A 17,845-nucleotide genomic window follows, 5' to 3' on the forward strand; every position below is an offset into this window, starting at 1 on the left:
AATGTTTTTCTCTTCAAGACACGCTCGTAATAGGTTTCCAGGTTTGGTCGTTTTCCATTTCCCCAGTTTCTCCTCGCAAAGCCCAGGAACTTCAGTCGATGCAGTGCGACAGCGAGCGAGACGTCTGCCAGGGTGAAGGATTCACCACAGAGCCAGGGCTGACGGCCCTCTTCTAATCAGAGAAAGGGACAGGGAGAGTCAGAGGCAAGCACTAGACAGAGAGACCCTAGCTGGTATCTGTGGGCTCGGCCCTAAGGGCAAGTCCAAGTAGTAAAAATGAAGGCGATCGCCCTCAGCGAGCAATTTTATGCTAAAAAAAAGTCCGTGCAAATGTATCCCAAGCTGAGAGAGACTTGCTTGACATCTGTCAGTGAGTCAGGTCCCCGGGTGAAACCTACTTGCGCTCAAAGCCCGTCTACCATTTTTTAAGGTCTCGGCAGAGAAGTTAACAAACACTTCCTTCTGGTTTAGGAAAACAACAGGTGAGCTTTAGGAAAATCCACCAAGTTGGATTTTCTGCTCTTAGTTATTTATTTAATGCAGAAGAGAGCTGCTGTTGTGAAGTGGGTATCAGGTAACATGCACTTGAACTTTGTTGTAGTCAGAGTAGTGCAAAAGGCCCACGAGCATACACCTGGGCGATGTCTAAATCACGAAGTTAGACTCACAGGTACAATACGTGGATGCCCCCAGCCAGCCCTGCAGATACACACGTCGTGCGGGGGGAGGCAGGCACTGTACGCTTTACTTTAGATTGCAAAGTGCTCTCCCACTAGCCTAAGGAAAAACCTAGAGGGAGCATTACTCAGGTTATTCAACCAAACTCACTATTGTAATTACAAATTCATGAATTTGTTAGGTAGAAATAACCTCCCAACCATTATGTAAATTGTACAGAAAAATCCCTTACCAGTCATATTTCGCTTAGATGCAGACTGAGTTACAATTACATGCCTGGGTTTTCCTGAATTCAATATTACTGCTACTATAGTAATTAAAACTACCAACTAACCAAAAAAAAAAAAAAAAGTGACAAAATATTTTGAGTAAAAAGTAGGAATATTCCCATAAATACTCTTGATGTTGAGGGAAAGAGAAAAAGTATATAAATAAGAACTTACCTGGGGTTTCTTCGTTTCTTCTTTGCAACTCAGTTTCAACCTGATCCAGAACCTTCTCCAATTCATCAAGAATTTTCTTCAAATATTTGACATTGTCATGGTCGAGCAGCTTTGACTAATTAAAAAAAAAGTTACTTAAGCGTGTAAAAAAAAAAAATAGAGACCAAACCAAAAAACACCAAACCCCTTGCCATGGAGTCGATTCCAACTCATAGCAATCCTACAGGACAGAGTAGACCTGCCCTATAAGGCTTCCAAGGAGCAACTGGTAGATTCGAACTGCTGACCTTTTGGTTAGCAGCCAAGCTCTGAAGCCCTTAAATTTCTCTAGCATCTTAAATTTCTCTTCTTCCTTGGACTGCTGTCACGTGGTTCTTCCCATTCGCCATCTCCTATTTCTGCCTTTTTCATGGAATCCGCCTCAGTCTATCATTAACAACTGGAGTTCTTAATACGAGATCCATGTCCCTTGGAAATTCTTGAATAGGGATTAAGTAGGAGCTCCAAGAGCCCCTTGAAGTTGTACATGCTAAGGTTATGAAGGTATATGCGTATCTCTGCTGCGAGTGTCCATAACTTTCATCAGATTTTCAAAGAGGATTGATACCCTGAAAAACAGTTTCAGCCCTGCTTTCAAAGTTGGCGCTCCCCACAGTTCAATCTTTCCTTTTTACTCTTCCTGAGTTTCTGAATAGTTTCATCTGTTTGCTTGGTTTCTGTGATGAAAATTAAGTATCTGTACCTTTAGCCCAGACCAATCTATTTCTGTTGCAACTTCCTACTAGATATCAAAACCTAAATATTCCCCAGGAATCTGACATGCTACATGTCTAAAACCTTAGCCATTCTCATCCCTCCCATCCCTACTCCTCTACCACCTGCTCTCACAGTTACAATCTTACTCGCTTACACCATCAACTACCCAATCATCCAAGAAACCTGGGAATCACGTTATAAGCCTCTCATTCCCTCACGCTTCCAACATCGTTTCAGAACCTAGACCCCCATATCCAACCCCCTGAAAACATTGAGAATTCCTCCTTTCCTCCCCATCCCAACTTGCCGAACTTCGTTTAGGCTCTAACCTCTGCTTCCCTGGATAGAATACACTTTGCCAGCAGGTCCTACTGCCTCCAATCCATCCTCCACACTTTTACCAAACTGTTGTTTCTATCTTTTCTAACTCAAAAATTTCCTAACTTTAGTGGCTCTGAGACGCCTGCCTTCAGGGTCAAGTCCAAACTCAGTGTGGTGTTCTGGGTCTTCCCTGATTTAGCCTCTGACTCTCCTCGGGACTTCACACCCTATACTCAAGCTCGTGCAGTCACCTTTGTGCCTTTGCTCTCTCTGGGGAGACCTTTGTCCTTCTTTCCCACCCACTGAACAACCTACCATCTTCTAAGACTAAGCTCCTCTTTCACTGATGCTGTTCATATCTCTCAAGGTTAAAATGACACTCCCTTCTTTACAGCCCCACTTGTACCCCAAAACATACCTACATCATTGCACCTACGGGATATGAGTATATCCTGCTCCCAAACTAATGTCCTGAGGCAAAGAACTGTATTCCCAACACTAAACCCAGGATCTGAACCACAATGGGGCTTAAATTAATGAATAACTGAAGGGTCAGAGATGAGGTGGAAATCTGATTGCACTGAGTGGAAAGTAAAGAATGTGACAGTATGTATAGATGTTTCTCTGAGAAGCTCACTTAGTTCAGATAGCATAAAGATGGGAAGTTGAGAGCCAGCTGGCAATGTGAATGTGTGCTGTACTTTTAATATGGTAGAAGCCTGTCACCATGTTGGAACATGGAGAAGGAATCAACAGAAAGAGGAAGACTGACCATAAAGCAAAGCCCCACTCCTGTAGGGGGCCGGACGGAAGGGGCCAACGATGAGCTCTACAACAACAACATGTAGAGGTACGTAGGTGTAGCCAGGCTTTAAAGTGGCAGGAATACCTGAAAGAACAGATTCCTAGAACAGTGTATTGACTTGCTTTTACAGCTGATAACTTTCCTTGGCAACCACCGCGTGTAACATCTGCTTTTTAAACAATTGCTATGAGGCTTGAATATCAAATCTAATAAGGACAATTCTTTCTAAAAGCAGAGCACAAGCCAAAGGTAACAGGTATACTGGTGAATTTCCATATTTAACAGAAAATGTTCTAGAAATAGTGACTTGTTACCAAAAATAGAATATTTAACACAGTGAACGTCATTTGAAGGGAGCCCCGGTTTACTCACGTTAAGGCGCTTCTGTTTCGCGATGTAGGCCTCCTGCAAATCCGGATTTTCTTCAGCAAGTTTCTTCAGTTCAGATTCTGTGTTACCTATTTGGCCTGATAATAAAACATTTTTGAAATAGAAATAAAATCATTTTGTCCCCTCTATGTCAGAAACAAGGAGAAGAGAGGACCCTTGATGTTAAGACACTAGGTTCAGAACCCTGCCCCTGCCTTACACGTACTCTCTCTGTGCCTCAGTTTCCTCATCTGTGAAACAGAAATTTAACAGCAGCTGCTGCACAGGATGAGGATTCAGTGAGAAGCACCGTGAAAAGCACTTAGAGCAATGCTAGGCACGTAACAAGTGCTCAGTGCAGGCTAGCTGTTCTACTTCCCAGTACTCTCCAAGTCTTCTATAATGAATTTCTATACGAGGGGGGAGGAAAGGCCTTATTTAAAAAATAATAATTACAGGCGACAGAACTGTAGCCAGAATACTTGTTTCAAATCATATAGTCGGTACTTACGGAAAGGAGAAGGGACAAGAGGAATGGGAGAAGCAGGAGGAGAGGGCTGGGGAAAAAAGGGAAGGGAGAGGAGAAGAGAAAGGAAAGGGGGGAGAGGAGAGAAGGAGGGACGGGAGTGGAGCAAAAGGGCAAGAAAGAAGGGGAGCTGGGGAGAGCAGACAGTAGGAAGAGCATCAAAAAGAAAAATGGCCGACTGAATAAGAAAATGATAAAGGAGAGGTATGATGTAATGGAAAGAACATAGTTATTGGATTTAGAAGACCTTGGTTGGAGTTCTAACTCAACCACTAATGAGTAATGTGGCCTTGGAAAAGCTACTTAAATTTTCATAGCCTCATTTTGTTATGGTGCGAGAGATCATAAAATTTCAGCAAGATGTTGTGAAGACTAAAGACCTGAGATAGATAGGCAGACAGACAGAAAGACAGACAGATATATAGACAGATTGATAGATGCTAAGAATGTCTTTTAAATTGTAAAATTGCTTTTCATAATAATGTAAGATGTAGTAGGACTGTATATGTGTAAGTACAGTCCAGAACTCTGGATACATGTAAACTGTCACTTGACCAAGAACTCACACTCCTAGTCAAACAGCCCCCGAGTCTGACCACTGCCACCTGTCCTTACCTTCCTATCCCCAATTACCTGTGCTGTAGAGCACAGTTCCTTCTGCTTCCCGTCTCAGGCACCAACTCTATCCTCATGACAGGAAGAAATGAGAGAGCTGGATATCACAACTCAATCTCTAATAATCTGCAATCACTGAATTTAGAGGTAGAGCAATGCTTAGACACCCTGTAGTCCAGCTCACTCATATAACAGAAAGGAAAACTAAGGACCAGAAATGTTAACTCAGTTACACTTAATCCCAGACAGTTCCAGCTTTCCTGATTCCCAGTTCATCTGTCCATGGAAATATGTTCTTTGCTTCTTCAAAGGCCACTCTTTGAGTTTTATCTAACCTTGGCACTGAATGCCAAGAGATGGAAAATCAGGTCTATAGACAATTGAAGTGTTGAACCATCCAGTTGAATTGCTAAAGCACAGATTAATCAGACTGGTGCATGAACTGATCTACAACATGCACGTCCATGAAGAACTGAACAACCCTATTCCCAGTCTTCTCTCAATGACCATGAGAAAAGTTAGGTCTCCAAAATGAGTGAACATAAACACAAGACAGATTTTTACATACTGCGAATCCTTGTTGTAGCATAAGCTGGGATCATGGAGTCCACAGTTAGCTCAGGATGTAAAATGCAGCCGTGTGTATAGGCATCCATTGGCAAGGAGTCAAGTAGCTCTCGGTAATGTTGTACCCGTGGGTAATACATGCTTCCTTTATCAGGCATTAACCTGGGAGTTTTTTCTAAAATACACACACACATTAAAGAAATGTTACAAATGAAATATTACATTCAAAAGCAAAAACAAAAAGCACAACCTCCTCATTGTCAACATTCTCAACATTACATCAGGGCACTTAAAAAATGCTGTCTCCCAGCCCAGCCATTCGAAATATGAAATGGCCTGATGCACCAGACCAGATCCTAAACCATGATTATACTGGCATTTTCTCAGTTCTTCACCTTGCAAATGGTTATTCACCCTTCCAGGTCTGGTCATTTATGCCACCTCCTCTGTGGAGCATTCCCTGGCCTCCTACAACTGCCAGCATCTGAGGAGGTCAGGTGTGCTTTCCTCTGTACATCTATAATGCCTGGTACATACTCCATTAAAGCCTTGATCACCCAGGAATTCGTTGTTTGTATCTATTTGCCCCCACAAGCCCCTTCAGGGCATGGAGCCTATGATCCAAGGTCTTGCATAGTGCCTCACACATTTTAGGTGCTCAGTAAAGGTTGGTTGAGTGAATGAAGAACTCAGGATGGGAAGATGATCGGGGCCACTCTTTGCTGGGTTCCAGTCAACACCAAGAGTGACCCTGTTGATGCTATATGAGTGTGAAATGATCATCTCCATGGAATGGAAAAGACTTTTGCCACAGTTGCACTTTCCCCAGGAATTTCTAGCAATTTATCTCTGGAAAGTGGATTTTCATTAAATCTTCATTTGCTGATAAAATCTAGACTGTAGGGAGCCAACATGGCACCCTAGACAGATGTCATCCTCTGCATCAAAGATTTGAAAAACTAACTAAAACAGATACAAACAACAATCCTGGAACCCTAAGCATCAAATGAAGGAATAAAGAACTAGATCAAACACCAAATGGAAGAAGAAACTGAAGGAAAACAGAGAACAAGGAGAGATATGGAGTGGAGGTCCCCCGCCAACTAACATGGCACAGCATCACCATCTTGGAACACAGCCAGCAACAATCCCGGACAGGGAGCATGAGAAGGTAACTTCAAGGAGCTTCCAAGAGAAGACAAGAGCACCTGGTAACCACAGAAACAGCTTTCCCACCCCCACCCTTCCGTCCTGTACACCACCTCCACCTCTTCCTGCCAGACCATGCCGTGCCAAATTGGCTAGAGAGACACTGGCCTGACACCATCCCAGCTCCGCCCTGCTCCTACCTGCCGGTTCCTGGCACATCATTTTTTTCCCCCTTTCTTCCTTTTCTTTCTCCTACCTACCCAGCATGGTACTCCACCTCTACCCTTTCCCACCAGGCGATGCCATGCCACTTTGGCTAGAGAGCCACCAGCCCACCACCACCCAAGGTTCACACTGCCCCCACCTGCCAGCTCCCACTGCACCATCTTTTCCCCTTTCTTCCTTTTCTTTCTGTCTCTCACCTGCCCCCATACACCATGCCCACCCCTTCCCACCAACTCCCACCACACTGCCATGGCTAGAGAGCCACCAACCCGCCGCTGCCCTGGGTCCATCCCACCCCCACCTGCCAACTCCCACCGCGTCATGATTTTTTTTTTCTCTTCTTTCTTCTCTTTCTCCCTCCCATCTAGCCCCAGTCACCTCCCCTCACCTCCCACTAGCCATCAGGCCCACCCCACCTACACTTGCTGGCCCCCACCATACAGCCAGTTTCTTAAATTTACTTTTATTATTTGTTTTCTCTTTCTTCCTTTTCTTTCTCCCTGCCAGCTAGCCCTGTACGCCATATTACCCCCTTCCTGCTGGACCTCAATGCACCACAGGGCTAGTGTGCCACTGGCGCACCGGCCCACCGCTGCCCTGGGTCCACCCCCCCCCACCCACATCACCAATCATGCTACCATTTTTTTGTCTTTGTTGGTCTTACTTTCCTTTCTCCCTCCCACCTAACCCCGTACACCACCTCCCCCACTTCCCACCAGCCTCTGCCGCACCTCAGCTGATACTGAGTCACTGGCAAACTGATCCGCTGCTCCCTCGGGTCTGCTCCACCCCCAACTGCTGGCCCCCACTGAGCCACCATATATTTTTTTCTTCTTTCTTTTTCTCTCTTTATTTTCTCTCTATCTCCCACCTAGCACCATATGCCCCCTCCCCCTACTTCCTGCCAGCCCCCAGGTCTGTCTGAACCCACTCACCAACTACCTTTTTCTTTTCTTTTTTTTCTCTTTCTCTCTTTTCTCTTCTTTCTCGCCCCACACCCCACACCTAGCCCCATGTACCACCCCCCTGCCTGCGAGCCCCCATGATGCCACCACAATCAAAGCATCCCCAGTGATAAGTCCTGCCACCACACTGGGCACGCACTGCCTCTCCCCACCTGCCACTCAAACAGCTACCGAATGGTGGGAAGTGAGACTGTACCACTCTTCGTCCGACACCCTTGCCTATCTGGCAAGTGGTTGTGAATACTCCCACACCACTAAACCAACATCAGGAGGCAGACAGCACCTGCTCAGTCCACCCTCAGCCACCTCCCAAAACAGTGTACAGCAAAGTGGGCTCACTCTGTCTGCTGCTGCCCAGTCTACCCAAACAAGGTGGTAAAACCAATCGTGCCCACAGATGAGCAAGCACCAAAGCAGGCCTGGTCCACCCACCCTGACATATCAAAACAAAACAAAGAAGTAGGACAAAACGAACACAGAATCAATAAATGAAGACAATTATACCTTAATGACTCAGAGACAGCAGACAATACCAAAACATATAAAAAAGGACAAGATGGCTCCAGTAAATGACCAAAATAAATAATCAGATGATCTTCTAGTAGAAGAAAAGGCAGTGGAACTACCTGATATAGAATTCAAAAGACTAATATTTAGGGCTCTCCAAGAGATTAGGAAAGAGATCAAGGAAAACACAGGCAAAACTAAGGAAAAAACTGATAAAATCATAAAAATACATACAAAATCAATGAAAACATACATCAAATCAAGGAAAACACAGACAAAGCAATAGAAGAATTCAGGAAAATAATATAAGAACAAAATGTCAAAATAAATAATTAGAAATCATACAAAATTAGCAACTAGAAATCCAAAACATAAACAAAAAATTTCACAAATGGATAACTCAATAGAAGGTAACAGGAGCAAATTTGAAACAATGGAAGCCAGAAATCAACGAGATTGAAGACAAATCCATGGACACCACTTTGTTTCAGAAAAAATCACAGGAAAGAATGAAGAAAACCTAAGAATTATGTAGGATACAATCAAGGGCAAAAATGTGCATATGAATGGAGTACCAGAACAGGGGGAGAAAATGGAAAACACAGAAAAGATTGTTGAAGATTTGCTGGCAGAAAACTTCCCAGATATCATGAAAAATGAAAAGCTGATCATCCAAGAAGCTCAATGAACCTCATATAAGATAGATCCCAAAAGAAAGTCACCAAGCTATATCATAATCACACTTGCCAAAAAACAAAAACAAAGAAAGAATCCTGAGAGCAGCTCAAGGAAAATGAAAAGTCACTTACAAAGGGGAAACAATAAAATTAAACTCTGATTACTTGGCAGAAAATATGCAGGACAAAAGGCAATAGGATGACATACATAAAACCTTGGGGGAAAAAAAACTGTCAACCAAGAGTGATGTATCCTGAAAAACTCTTTCTCAAAGACAATGGCAAAATCAGGACATTTACATATAAATAGAAATAAAGAGAATTCTTAAAAACCAAACCAACGAGAAATATTAAAGGGACTCCTTCGGTTAGAGAACCAACATCAGTTAACAGCCTGAGTCTAGGGCACAGGATAGCATCAGTCAGATACCAACCTAGGTGTCATGAATTGAACTGTGTCTCCAAAAAATGTGTAACAATTTGGCTAGGCCATGATTCCCAGTACTGTGTGACTGTAAACCATTTTGTCATCTGATGTGATTTTCTATGTGTTATAAATCCTCTCTATTACGTTAATGAGATGGGATTAGTGACAGTTATGTTAATGAGGCAGGACTCAGATTAGATCATGTCTTAAGTTAATCTCTTTTGAGATATAAAAGAGAGAATAAGCAAAGAGACGGGGGACCTCATACCACCAAGAAAACACCGCCAGGAGCAGAGCACTTCCTTTGAACCTGTGGTTCCTGTGCAGAGAAGCTCCTAGACCAGGGGAAGATTGATCATAAGGACCTTCCTACAGAGCTGACAGAGACAGAAAGCCTTCCCCAGGAGTTGACTTTAAATTTGGACTTCTAGCCTACTAGACTGTAAGAGAATAAACTTCTGTTTGTTGAAGCCATCCACTTGTGGTATTTCTGTTACAGTAGCACTAGATGACTAAGACAGTAGGTAAAGAATTAGCAATAATAAAATACAATTAAAGACTTAAAACAAGGAAACAGAGATGTCAATCTGTAAATAACAACAACATAAAAAACAATAAAAGGAGATATAAATGGTTTATGTATAGAACTTTCAAATGGAGAGGAAGTCAAAGTGATATCAAGTAATAAAAGACTGGTTCAAACATAGGAAGATAAAGGGTTAATTTCAAGGTAACCACAAAGAAAGCTAACAAACTTACTCATCAGAATAAAAAAGAAGAGAAACAAAGTTTCACTGAACACAAAATCTATAATAACGAAAGAAAATCCACGAACCAAAGGAACTTAGCACAGGAAAGCAAGAGGAACAAAGGAAATGTCAGCACCATTAAAAAAAAAAACACAACAATATGAGAGCAACAAACTCATACCTATCAATAATCACACTGAATGTAAATGGTTTAAATGCGCCTGTAAAGACGTAAAGGGTGGCAGAATAGATTAAAAAAAAAAGAATGACCCATCATATGCTGTCTACAAGAGACACACCTTAGACACAAAGACATAAATATATTAAAAAGCAAAGGATGAAAAAAATATATATCAAGCAAACAGTAACCAAAAAAGGGCAGGAGTGGCAACACTAACCTCAGATAAAATAGACTTTAAAGCAAAATCCACCATAAAAGACAAGACATTACATAAAGATTAAAGGGACAATCCACCAAGAAGACATAACCTTAATAAATAACTATGCACCCAACGACAGGGCTCCAAAATACAGAAAACAAACTCTAACAGCACTGAAAAGAGAAACAGTTCCACAATAATAATAGGCGACTTCAACACACAACTCTCAGTGAAGGACAGAATTTCTAGGAAGAAATTCAACAAAGACACAGAAGATCTAAAGGCCAAATTCAACCAACTTGACCTCGTATGCATATACAGAACACTCCACCCAACAGCAGCAAAGAATACACTCTTTTCCAACACACATGGAATATTCTCCAGAATAGACCACATTTTAGGCCACAAAGCAACACTCATTAAAATCCAAAACATCAAAATAATACAAAGCATTCTCTCTGATCACAATGCCATATAAGTAGAAATCAATAACAGGAAAAGCAAGGGAAAAATATCAAATACAGGGAAACCCTGGGGGATCAGTGGCTAAGAGCTTGGCTGCTAAACAAAAGGTCAGCAGTTTGAATCCACCAGCAGCTCCTGAAAACCCTATGGGGCAGTTCTTCTCTGTCCTATAGGGTCACTATGAGTCAGAATCGACTCAACAGCAAGGGCTTTTAAAACAACTGGGAAATAGAAGAAATCAAAAAGGGAATTCCTAGAATCAAATGAGAATTAAAACACATCCTACCAAAACCTTTGGGACACAGCACAGGCAGTGCTCAGAGGCCAATTTATAGCAATAAACGCACACATCAAAAAAAAAAAAAAATGAATGGGTCAAAATCAAAACGTTAACCCTACTCAAACAAACAGTGAACAGCAAAAGAAGACTACAGTCACCAGAAGAAAGGAAATAATAAAAATTAGAGCAGAAATAAATGAAATAGAGGACAGAAAAACAATAGAAAGAATCAACAAAACCAAAAGTTGTTTCTTTGAAAAGATCAACAAAATCAACAAACCACTGTCCAAGCTGACAAAAGAAAAACATTAGAGGAAGCAAATAACCCAAATAAGAAATGAGATGGAAGACATTAAAACAGGACCAACTGAAATAAAAAGGATCATAACAGAATACTATGAAAAACTGTACTACAACAAATTTGAGAACCTAGAGGAAATGGACAAATTTCTAGAAACACACTATCTATCTAAACTAACACAACCTGAGACAGAAAATTTGAACAGACCCATAAAGGAGATTGTAAAGGTAATTTAAAAAAAGCTCCCAACAACATCATAAAAAGCTCTGGCCCAGATGGCTTCACTGGAGAATTCTACCAACAATTCAGAGAAGAACTAACACCAGTACTACTCAAACTATTTCAGACCATAGAAAAGAAGGATTAGTCCCAAATTCATTCTATAAAGCCAGCATAACCCTGATACCAAAGACAGGGAAAGACACCACACAAAAAGAAAATTACAAACCGATTTCTCTCATGAACATAGATGCAAAAATTCTCAACAAAATTCTAGCCAATAGAATTCACTATCATATCAAAAACATAATACACCACCACCAAGTGGGATTCATAACAGGTATGCAAGGATGGCTCAATATTAGAAAACCAATCAATGTAATCCACCACACAAATAGAACAAAAGAAAAGAATAACATGATCATCTCACTAGATGCAAAAAAGGTATCTGATAAAATCCAACACCCATTCTTGATAAAAAGTCTAAATAAAATAGGAATAGGTGGGAAATTCCTCAACATAATAAATGGCATCTGATGGCACAGTGGTTAAGAGCTCAGCTGCTAACCAAAAGGTTGGCAATTTGAATCCACCAGCCACTCCTTGGAAACCCTATGGGGAAGTTCTACTCTGTCCTATAGGGTTGCTATGAGTCAGAATCAACTCAGTGGCAACAGGTTTGGTTTTTTTGGTTAAGCAAAACCAACAGCCAACATCATTCTCAAAGGAGAGAGACTGAAAGCATTCTCCCTGAGAAAGGGAACAAGACAAGGATGCCATTTATCATTACCCCTATTTAACATTGTTCTGGAAGTCCTAGCTAGAGCAATAAGGCAAGAAGAAGAAATAAAGGGCATCCAGATTGGAAACAAAGAAGTAAAACTACCCCTATCACAGATAATATGATACTATACACAGAGAACCCCAAAGATACCACAAGAAAACGGCTGAAACTAATAGATTTTAGTAGAGTAGCAAGATACAAGATCAATACACTAACAAAAAGAACTTCAAAAAGGAAATCAGGAAAATGATACTATTTATAATATCCCCTAAAAAGATAAAATACTTAGAAATAAATCTAACCGGGAACAGAAAAGACCTATACAAAGAAAACTACAAAACACTATTGCAAGAAACCAAAAGCGACCTACATAAATGGAAAAACATACCATGCTCATGGATAGGAAGACTCAACATTGTGAAAATGTCTATTCTACCCAAAGTGATCTAAACATATAATGGAATCTCTATCCAGATAACAAAAGCATTCTTTAACAAGGTGAAAAAACTAATCAACAACTTTGTATGAAAAGGAAAGAGGCCCTGGATAAGTAAAGCATTATTGAAGAAAAAGAACAAAGTAGGAGGCTTCACACTACCTGATCGCAGAATCTACTATACAGCCAAGGCAGTCAAAACAGCCTGCTCCTCAACAGTGGATACAGCACACTTCACTGCTGACCCCATATGGAAAGGAGGCAGGTAAAGAGTTTCTGTGGCACTGAGTCTCTCAACACCAAGATCTAACAGCTCCTCAGATCAACCTCTCAGGACCTCAACTATTCCAAACAACCAGGATCCCAACCAACGCATGGTAGACATTTCCATGAGAAAAAAGAAAATGTAGACTGGAGGCCTTCTAAGGTCCCTAAAGTTCTAACGATTTCTTAACCGTTTTGGGCCATGGACCTCGTTGGCAGCCTGGTGATTGGATCCCTTCTCAAAATAATGTCTTTAAATGCATAAAATACAAGACACAGGATTGCAAAGGAAATAGATATTAACATACAGTTATAAAAATAATTTTAAGTTATAAAATAATAATATATGTGACTCTTTATTAATACATTAATAAGATCTGGCAGTATGTCTAATAATTTCAAAGTAGTCATGAGCATAAATGATATTTCAAGATATCTGCAATAAGTTAATACGCTAGGAACATAGCTGTGATTTCTAATGGTAGCAAAGTCACAGGCACTCCTAATATTGCTGTGGTTTATGCCTACATTGATAATGGAAAGAAATGATAAATTTGTTAGGTATTAGTGAAAATAAAGATGCAAATTTTGCCTATACAAGATCTCAAATTTCCTGAATTCTATTCATAGATTCTTCAGAGCTACTGTTTCCAAAGTGTAGTCTGAGGAACCCTGAGGCTCCCCAAGATGCATTTAAGGGTCATAACATCAAAACCATTTTTATAATAATACTAGTATGACAACTGCATTGTTCACTCTCATTTTCTGAGTGTACCGCAGAGTATCCCAGAGACTACAAGACATGTGACGACTCCATCACTCTGACAGCTAATGAGACATGCGCTTGTGTTTTCTTATGTTCCAAAATTTTCGTTTTAATTTATAATATGGTAAATGTTGACAGACATAACTCACATAAGCAAAAGTTCTCTGGAGTCCTAAATAAAATCTAAGACTAGAAAAGGGTCCTGAGATCAAAAAGTTTAGGACCACTGCCTTAGGGGCTCAAAGACCTTAGGTTAATAACGCTGATTCTATCATAAATGATACAACATTTTAAAAATGTTTCCCAAATGACTAAATTTATGGCTATTGGCTCTGGCTGCTTCCCACTGCTAAGCTATGGGACTTGTCTCTGGAACAGCATGACACTTCTTTCCTGGGAGAGTGAACTAGGGTAGGTAAAATAATTTCTAATTGCTTTCTGAGGAAGTTTCATCTGGCCAAGCATGAACTCTTCAAAGGAGGACAAACGTTTAGATCCATGAAAATAATTTTTTACTCAGTGCACCGTTACTATATAACTCTTTTCTGAAACTTTGTCAGAGCACAAAATACCCACTGGACCCGAGTTTTCTTCCAGTCTCACTTTCACTCCTGGCACTCTTTCCAAAACAACCTATCAAGTATCCCATGTACAACACGCTGCCATCTTCCTCCTCCTCATACAAGAGCACGACAATGTCCACTGCCTCTGAAAACAGGGCTTTGCAAGACACTTGGAAATTTCCTTCAAATTATACAAGAGCTCTTCCCTCTCAATCCCACCCTAATTTATTTTCCAATCTTCCCACAGAACTCCTATGTTATAATACTTACAAGAAAAGGGAGGATCTGTTCCTGGTATTCCACCTCAATCAGAAGTGGGAAGGTAATAGAAGGCTTACAGGGGCAGGACAGGGAAGTGGGAATTAGGGTTTTAAGAAGCAGGCAATGAGAAGAGGTCCCAGGGCTGGACTGTGGCATATGGGGAGGGGATGTGGTGGGGGAGGCAGGGCAGAGGGGGAGCTACATCAGTGGAAGCCAGACTTGGTGACTAAGGTCAAGGCATAAGACCCAACTTAGAAGAGCTGAGTAGGGGACAAGGCAGGTCTTGCATCGCGCACAAACTTAGGCAGCAGTGTAGAAACAGGCAGACCCACACAAGGCAGAAAGACATGATAAACGACACCCGGAGAAATCAAAAGAAGTAAAACAAAAAGAAAAATCAGAAAGAAATAATAAACACATTCTGTAGCCATTTAACGGGGACAAACAGCCCTGTACATTCTCAAGTCCCTGAGGGTAACACTTTACTGCCGGGTAGAATAACAATGGCCCTGAGCCATTTAAAAAAAAAAAAAAAACTTAAATTACATTCAGTTTGCTCAAGGGCAAAAAATGGAATTTAGGGACTTAAAGGCCTAAACTTCCGTTATTTTACAAAATTCATTGTTGTGCTCTCGGACATTCCCCAGTGATGGCAGACACAGGAGGCATTATTATGCTTTGTTTTCGAGAAAGACTCCACCCAGGTCTATTCAAATAACTTTCAGGTCATCCTTATTAGCTCAATGAAAACAGATTAGGCTTTCTTTCTAACCCAATCCCTTTGCTAAGAAGCCCTGGTGATGCAACAGTTAAGTGCTCGCTGCTAAATGAATGCAGAGAGTTAGCAGCTCCAAGGAGAAAGACCTAGCAATCTCCTCTCTTAAAGATTAAAACCTAGAAAACGCTTTGAGGCCATTCTACTCTGTCACGTGGGGTAGCTATGAGGCAAAACTGACTCCACAGCACCTAACAACATCCTTTTACTAGGTCCGTAGGTGGTGCAAACCTAAAGGTTGGCTGTTTGAACCCACCAAGTGGTACCATGAGAAGCCTGGCACCAAAAGCCTAACGATCACAAACAGCCAAAATTACAGCCAAAAAAACTCTATGGAGCAATTCTATTCTGTAACACATACAGTCACCGTGACTCGGAATGGACTTGATGGCAACAGATTGTTTTTTATTTGGATCCCTTTGCTGATTTTTATTTTACTTCAATTGCCTGGTGAGGATATTAGTATACAAGATAACATGTATTATGTAGCTGAAGAATATTGTACCCTTCAACTAATCACATGGAAGGCTATGAAAAATATAATGATGATAAAGTTATCAAAGATATAGTTAAAAACTAACTATAATTCAACACTGTCATAACTTCGGGACTAGAAAACTCAAATCTAAATACAGGCGAGAAGAAAACACATGGTGTCAATTTTTATAAATTCGCCGTACACATCGTGAGCCCTACTATGCAGTAGTTAAGAGTTCAGCTGCTAACCAAAACGTTGGCAGTTCAAATCCACCAGCCACTCCTTGGAAACCGTATGGGGCAGTTCTTTTCTGTCCTACAGGGTTGCTACTAGTCAGAATCGACTCGAACGGCAAGAGGTTTGGTTTTTCATTGTTTGGTTTTACATACATCCAGGATCTTCTGAGGCAGTGTCAAATTTGTAACATTCTTTTCAATAAATTGTTTCCATTAAATGTTCAACAACTTTTTATTTAATTAGTATTATTTTTTACTTTTAACAGAATATCTGTAATCAGTGGCTCAAAAACTCCTTTATTAGACAGTTTGCTCCCCGATACAACTGTTGGATATGAGGAAAACCAAAAAAACCCATTGCTATCAAGCTGATTCCAACTCAGAGCAACCCTATAGGAAACAGAGTAGAACTGTCCATAGGGCTTCCAAGGCTGTAAATCTTTATGGAAGTAGACTGCCACATCTTTCTCCCATGGAGCTGCTGGTGAGTTCAAACCACCGAACCTTCAGTTAGCAGCTGAGCGCTTAACCACTGTGCCACCAGGGCTCCTGGATATGAGTAAGAGCACCTAAAATTAATAATTGAGGTGCCTGATTAACAGGAAAGAGCTACGTTCTTGTCCAAAGTCAGACTCCATTTTGATTTTTAGCACGGGTTCTGTTTCCAAACTACAGCCTGTCATTTCTGTAAGTTTCCACTGTGCTTTGCTGAAATCAATCTTTTAGAAAAGAATGAGGAACCTTTAACCACCGTCAACAAACAGAATGAGGGAGCCAAACATGCATTCCCAGGAAACACTCTCAGGATGTAAAATCATTTAGGAAGAGTATGTCAAGATGTAAACAATTGCTCTCGGAAAGAATACGTTCAGACCTAACCAAATCAGTCAGGATGTAATCCAGTTGAGAAGAGTATGTGAACAGTTTGTTCCTGGAACTGACTACAATCAGGAATATCTGACCACAGTTCCACCATCAAGAATAACCAAATCAGCTGGCTCACTCCCCCAACCCAGGTGGCCGACCTTTACGACCTTTACATTTCAAAGGACTTCAAACTGAAGCTGATCTGTAATCAATCATTAACCCCCTACCTTTCCTTTGTTTCTCTAAGTATAAAAACCTCTAACTCGATAGAGACAGCAGAACACTGTGTTGACAGCATCCTCAACTCTGTTTTCCCAATTCGTGAATTGGTTTTTTTCTCTTAATAAAATTCTTTGCTTTTACTGTAAGTAGACTCTGTGGTTTGAGCTGTACAACAGATACAACTGTTGGAAGCACAGAGAATGAGGATCTCTGTATTTTAATACTCCCCTCTCTGTTAAAAATTGGACAAATCAGAGAAGGAAAAAAAAGGTAATTTTTAAAGCCACTTTTATTGGCACAAAAGACTCATTTTGTTTTCCTTTTCACGTATCATATTTTCTCCATACTAGGTTAGGGCCTTTGTGCTCATCTGCAACTTCAATAGATGTGTTAAAACACTAATATGAATCTGGAGGCAATGAAATTACTTGATTATATATAAGAGCTTTCACTGATAGACATGGAAGTATTTACTCTATGAACCTTAGCTACAATTGGTAATTCCCACAATATACCATTGAGTCAACTCCCACTCACGGCAAACCCATCTGTGCCAGAATACAACTGTGCTCCACAGGGTTTTCAGTGGCTGATTTTTTGGAAGTAGACTGTCAGCACTTTCTTCTGAGGTGCCTCTGGGTAGACTCAAACCTCTAACCTTTAGGTTAGCAGCCAAGCATGATAGCAATTTGCACCACCCAGGGACTCCAATTCCTAAATAAATAACTGTATTTTAAATGTAATGTTGTTTTTAGGTGCTGTCAAATCT

The 17,845-nt window shown here is 40.9% G+C and overlaps 1 protein-coding gene across 1 annotated transcript in view; it reads right to left on the reverse strand.

Annotated features, from left to right (window-relative positions):
* Nucleotides 1–8: 8 nt before the first annotated feature.
* The window catches only part of GDAP1 (ganglioside induced differentiation associated protein 1), a gene marked incomplete at its 3' end in the record, with an annotated part of 23,338 nt that continues 5,501 nt past the window's right edge, over nucleotides 9–17,845 (reverse strand). Inside the window, exons 2-6 of the mRNA XM_004372516.2 lie at nucleotides 14,278–14,380; nucleotides 5,082–5,255; nucleotides 3,376–3,470; nucleotides 1,122–1,236; nucleotides 9–172 (exon numbers count right to left, since the gene is read on the reverse strand). Of these exons, the coding sequence (XP_004372573.2) occupies nucleotides 9–172; nucleotides 1,122–1,236; nucleotides 3,376–3,470; nucleotides 5,082–5,255; nucleotides 14,278–14,380 (651 nt within the window). The remainder of the gene's footprint in view (nucleotides 173–1,121; nucleotides 1,237–3,375; nucleotides 3,471–5,081; nucleotides 5,256–14,277; nucleotides 14,381–17,845) is intronic.

Source organism: Trichechus manatus, unplaced genomic scaffold, assembly GCF_000243295.1.
Source record: "Trichechus manatus latirostris isolate Lorelei unplaced genomic scaffold, TriManLat1.0 scaffold00018, whole genome shotgun sequence".
NCBI classification, from domain to species: Eukaryota; Metazoa; Chordata; class Mammalia; order Sirenia; family Trichechidae; genus Trichechus; species Trichechus manatus.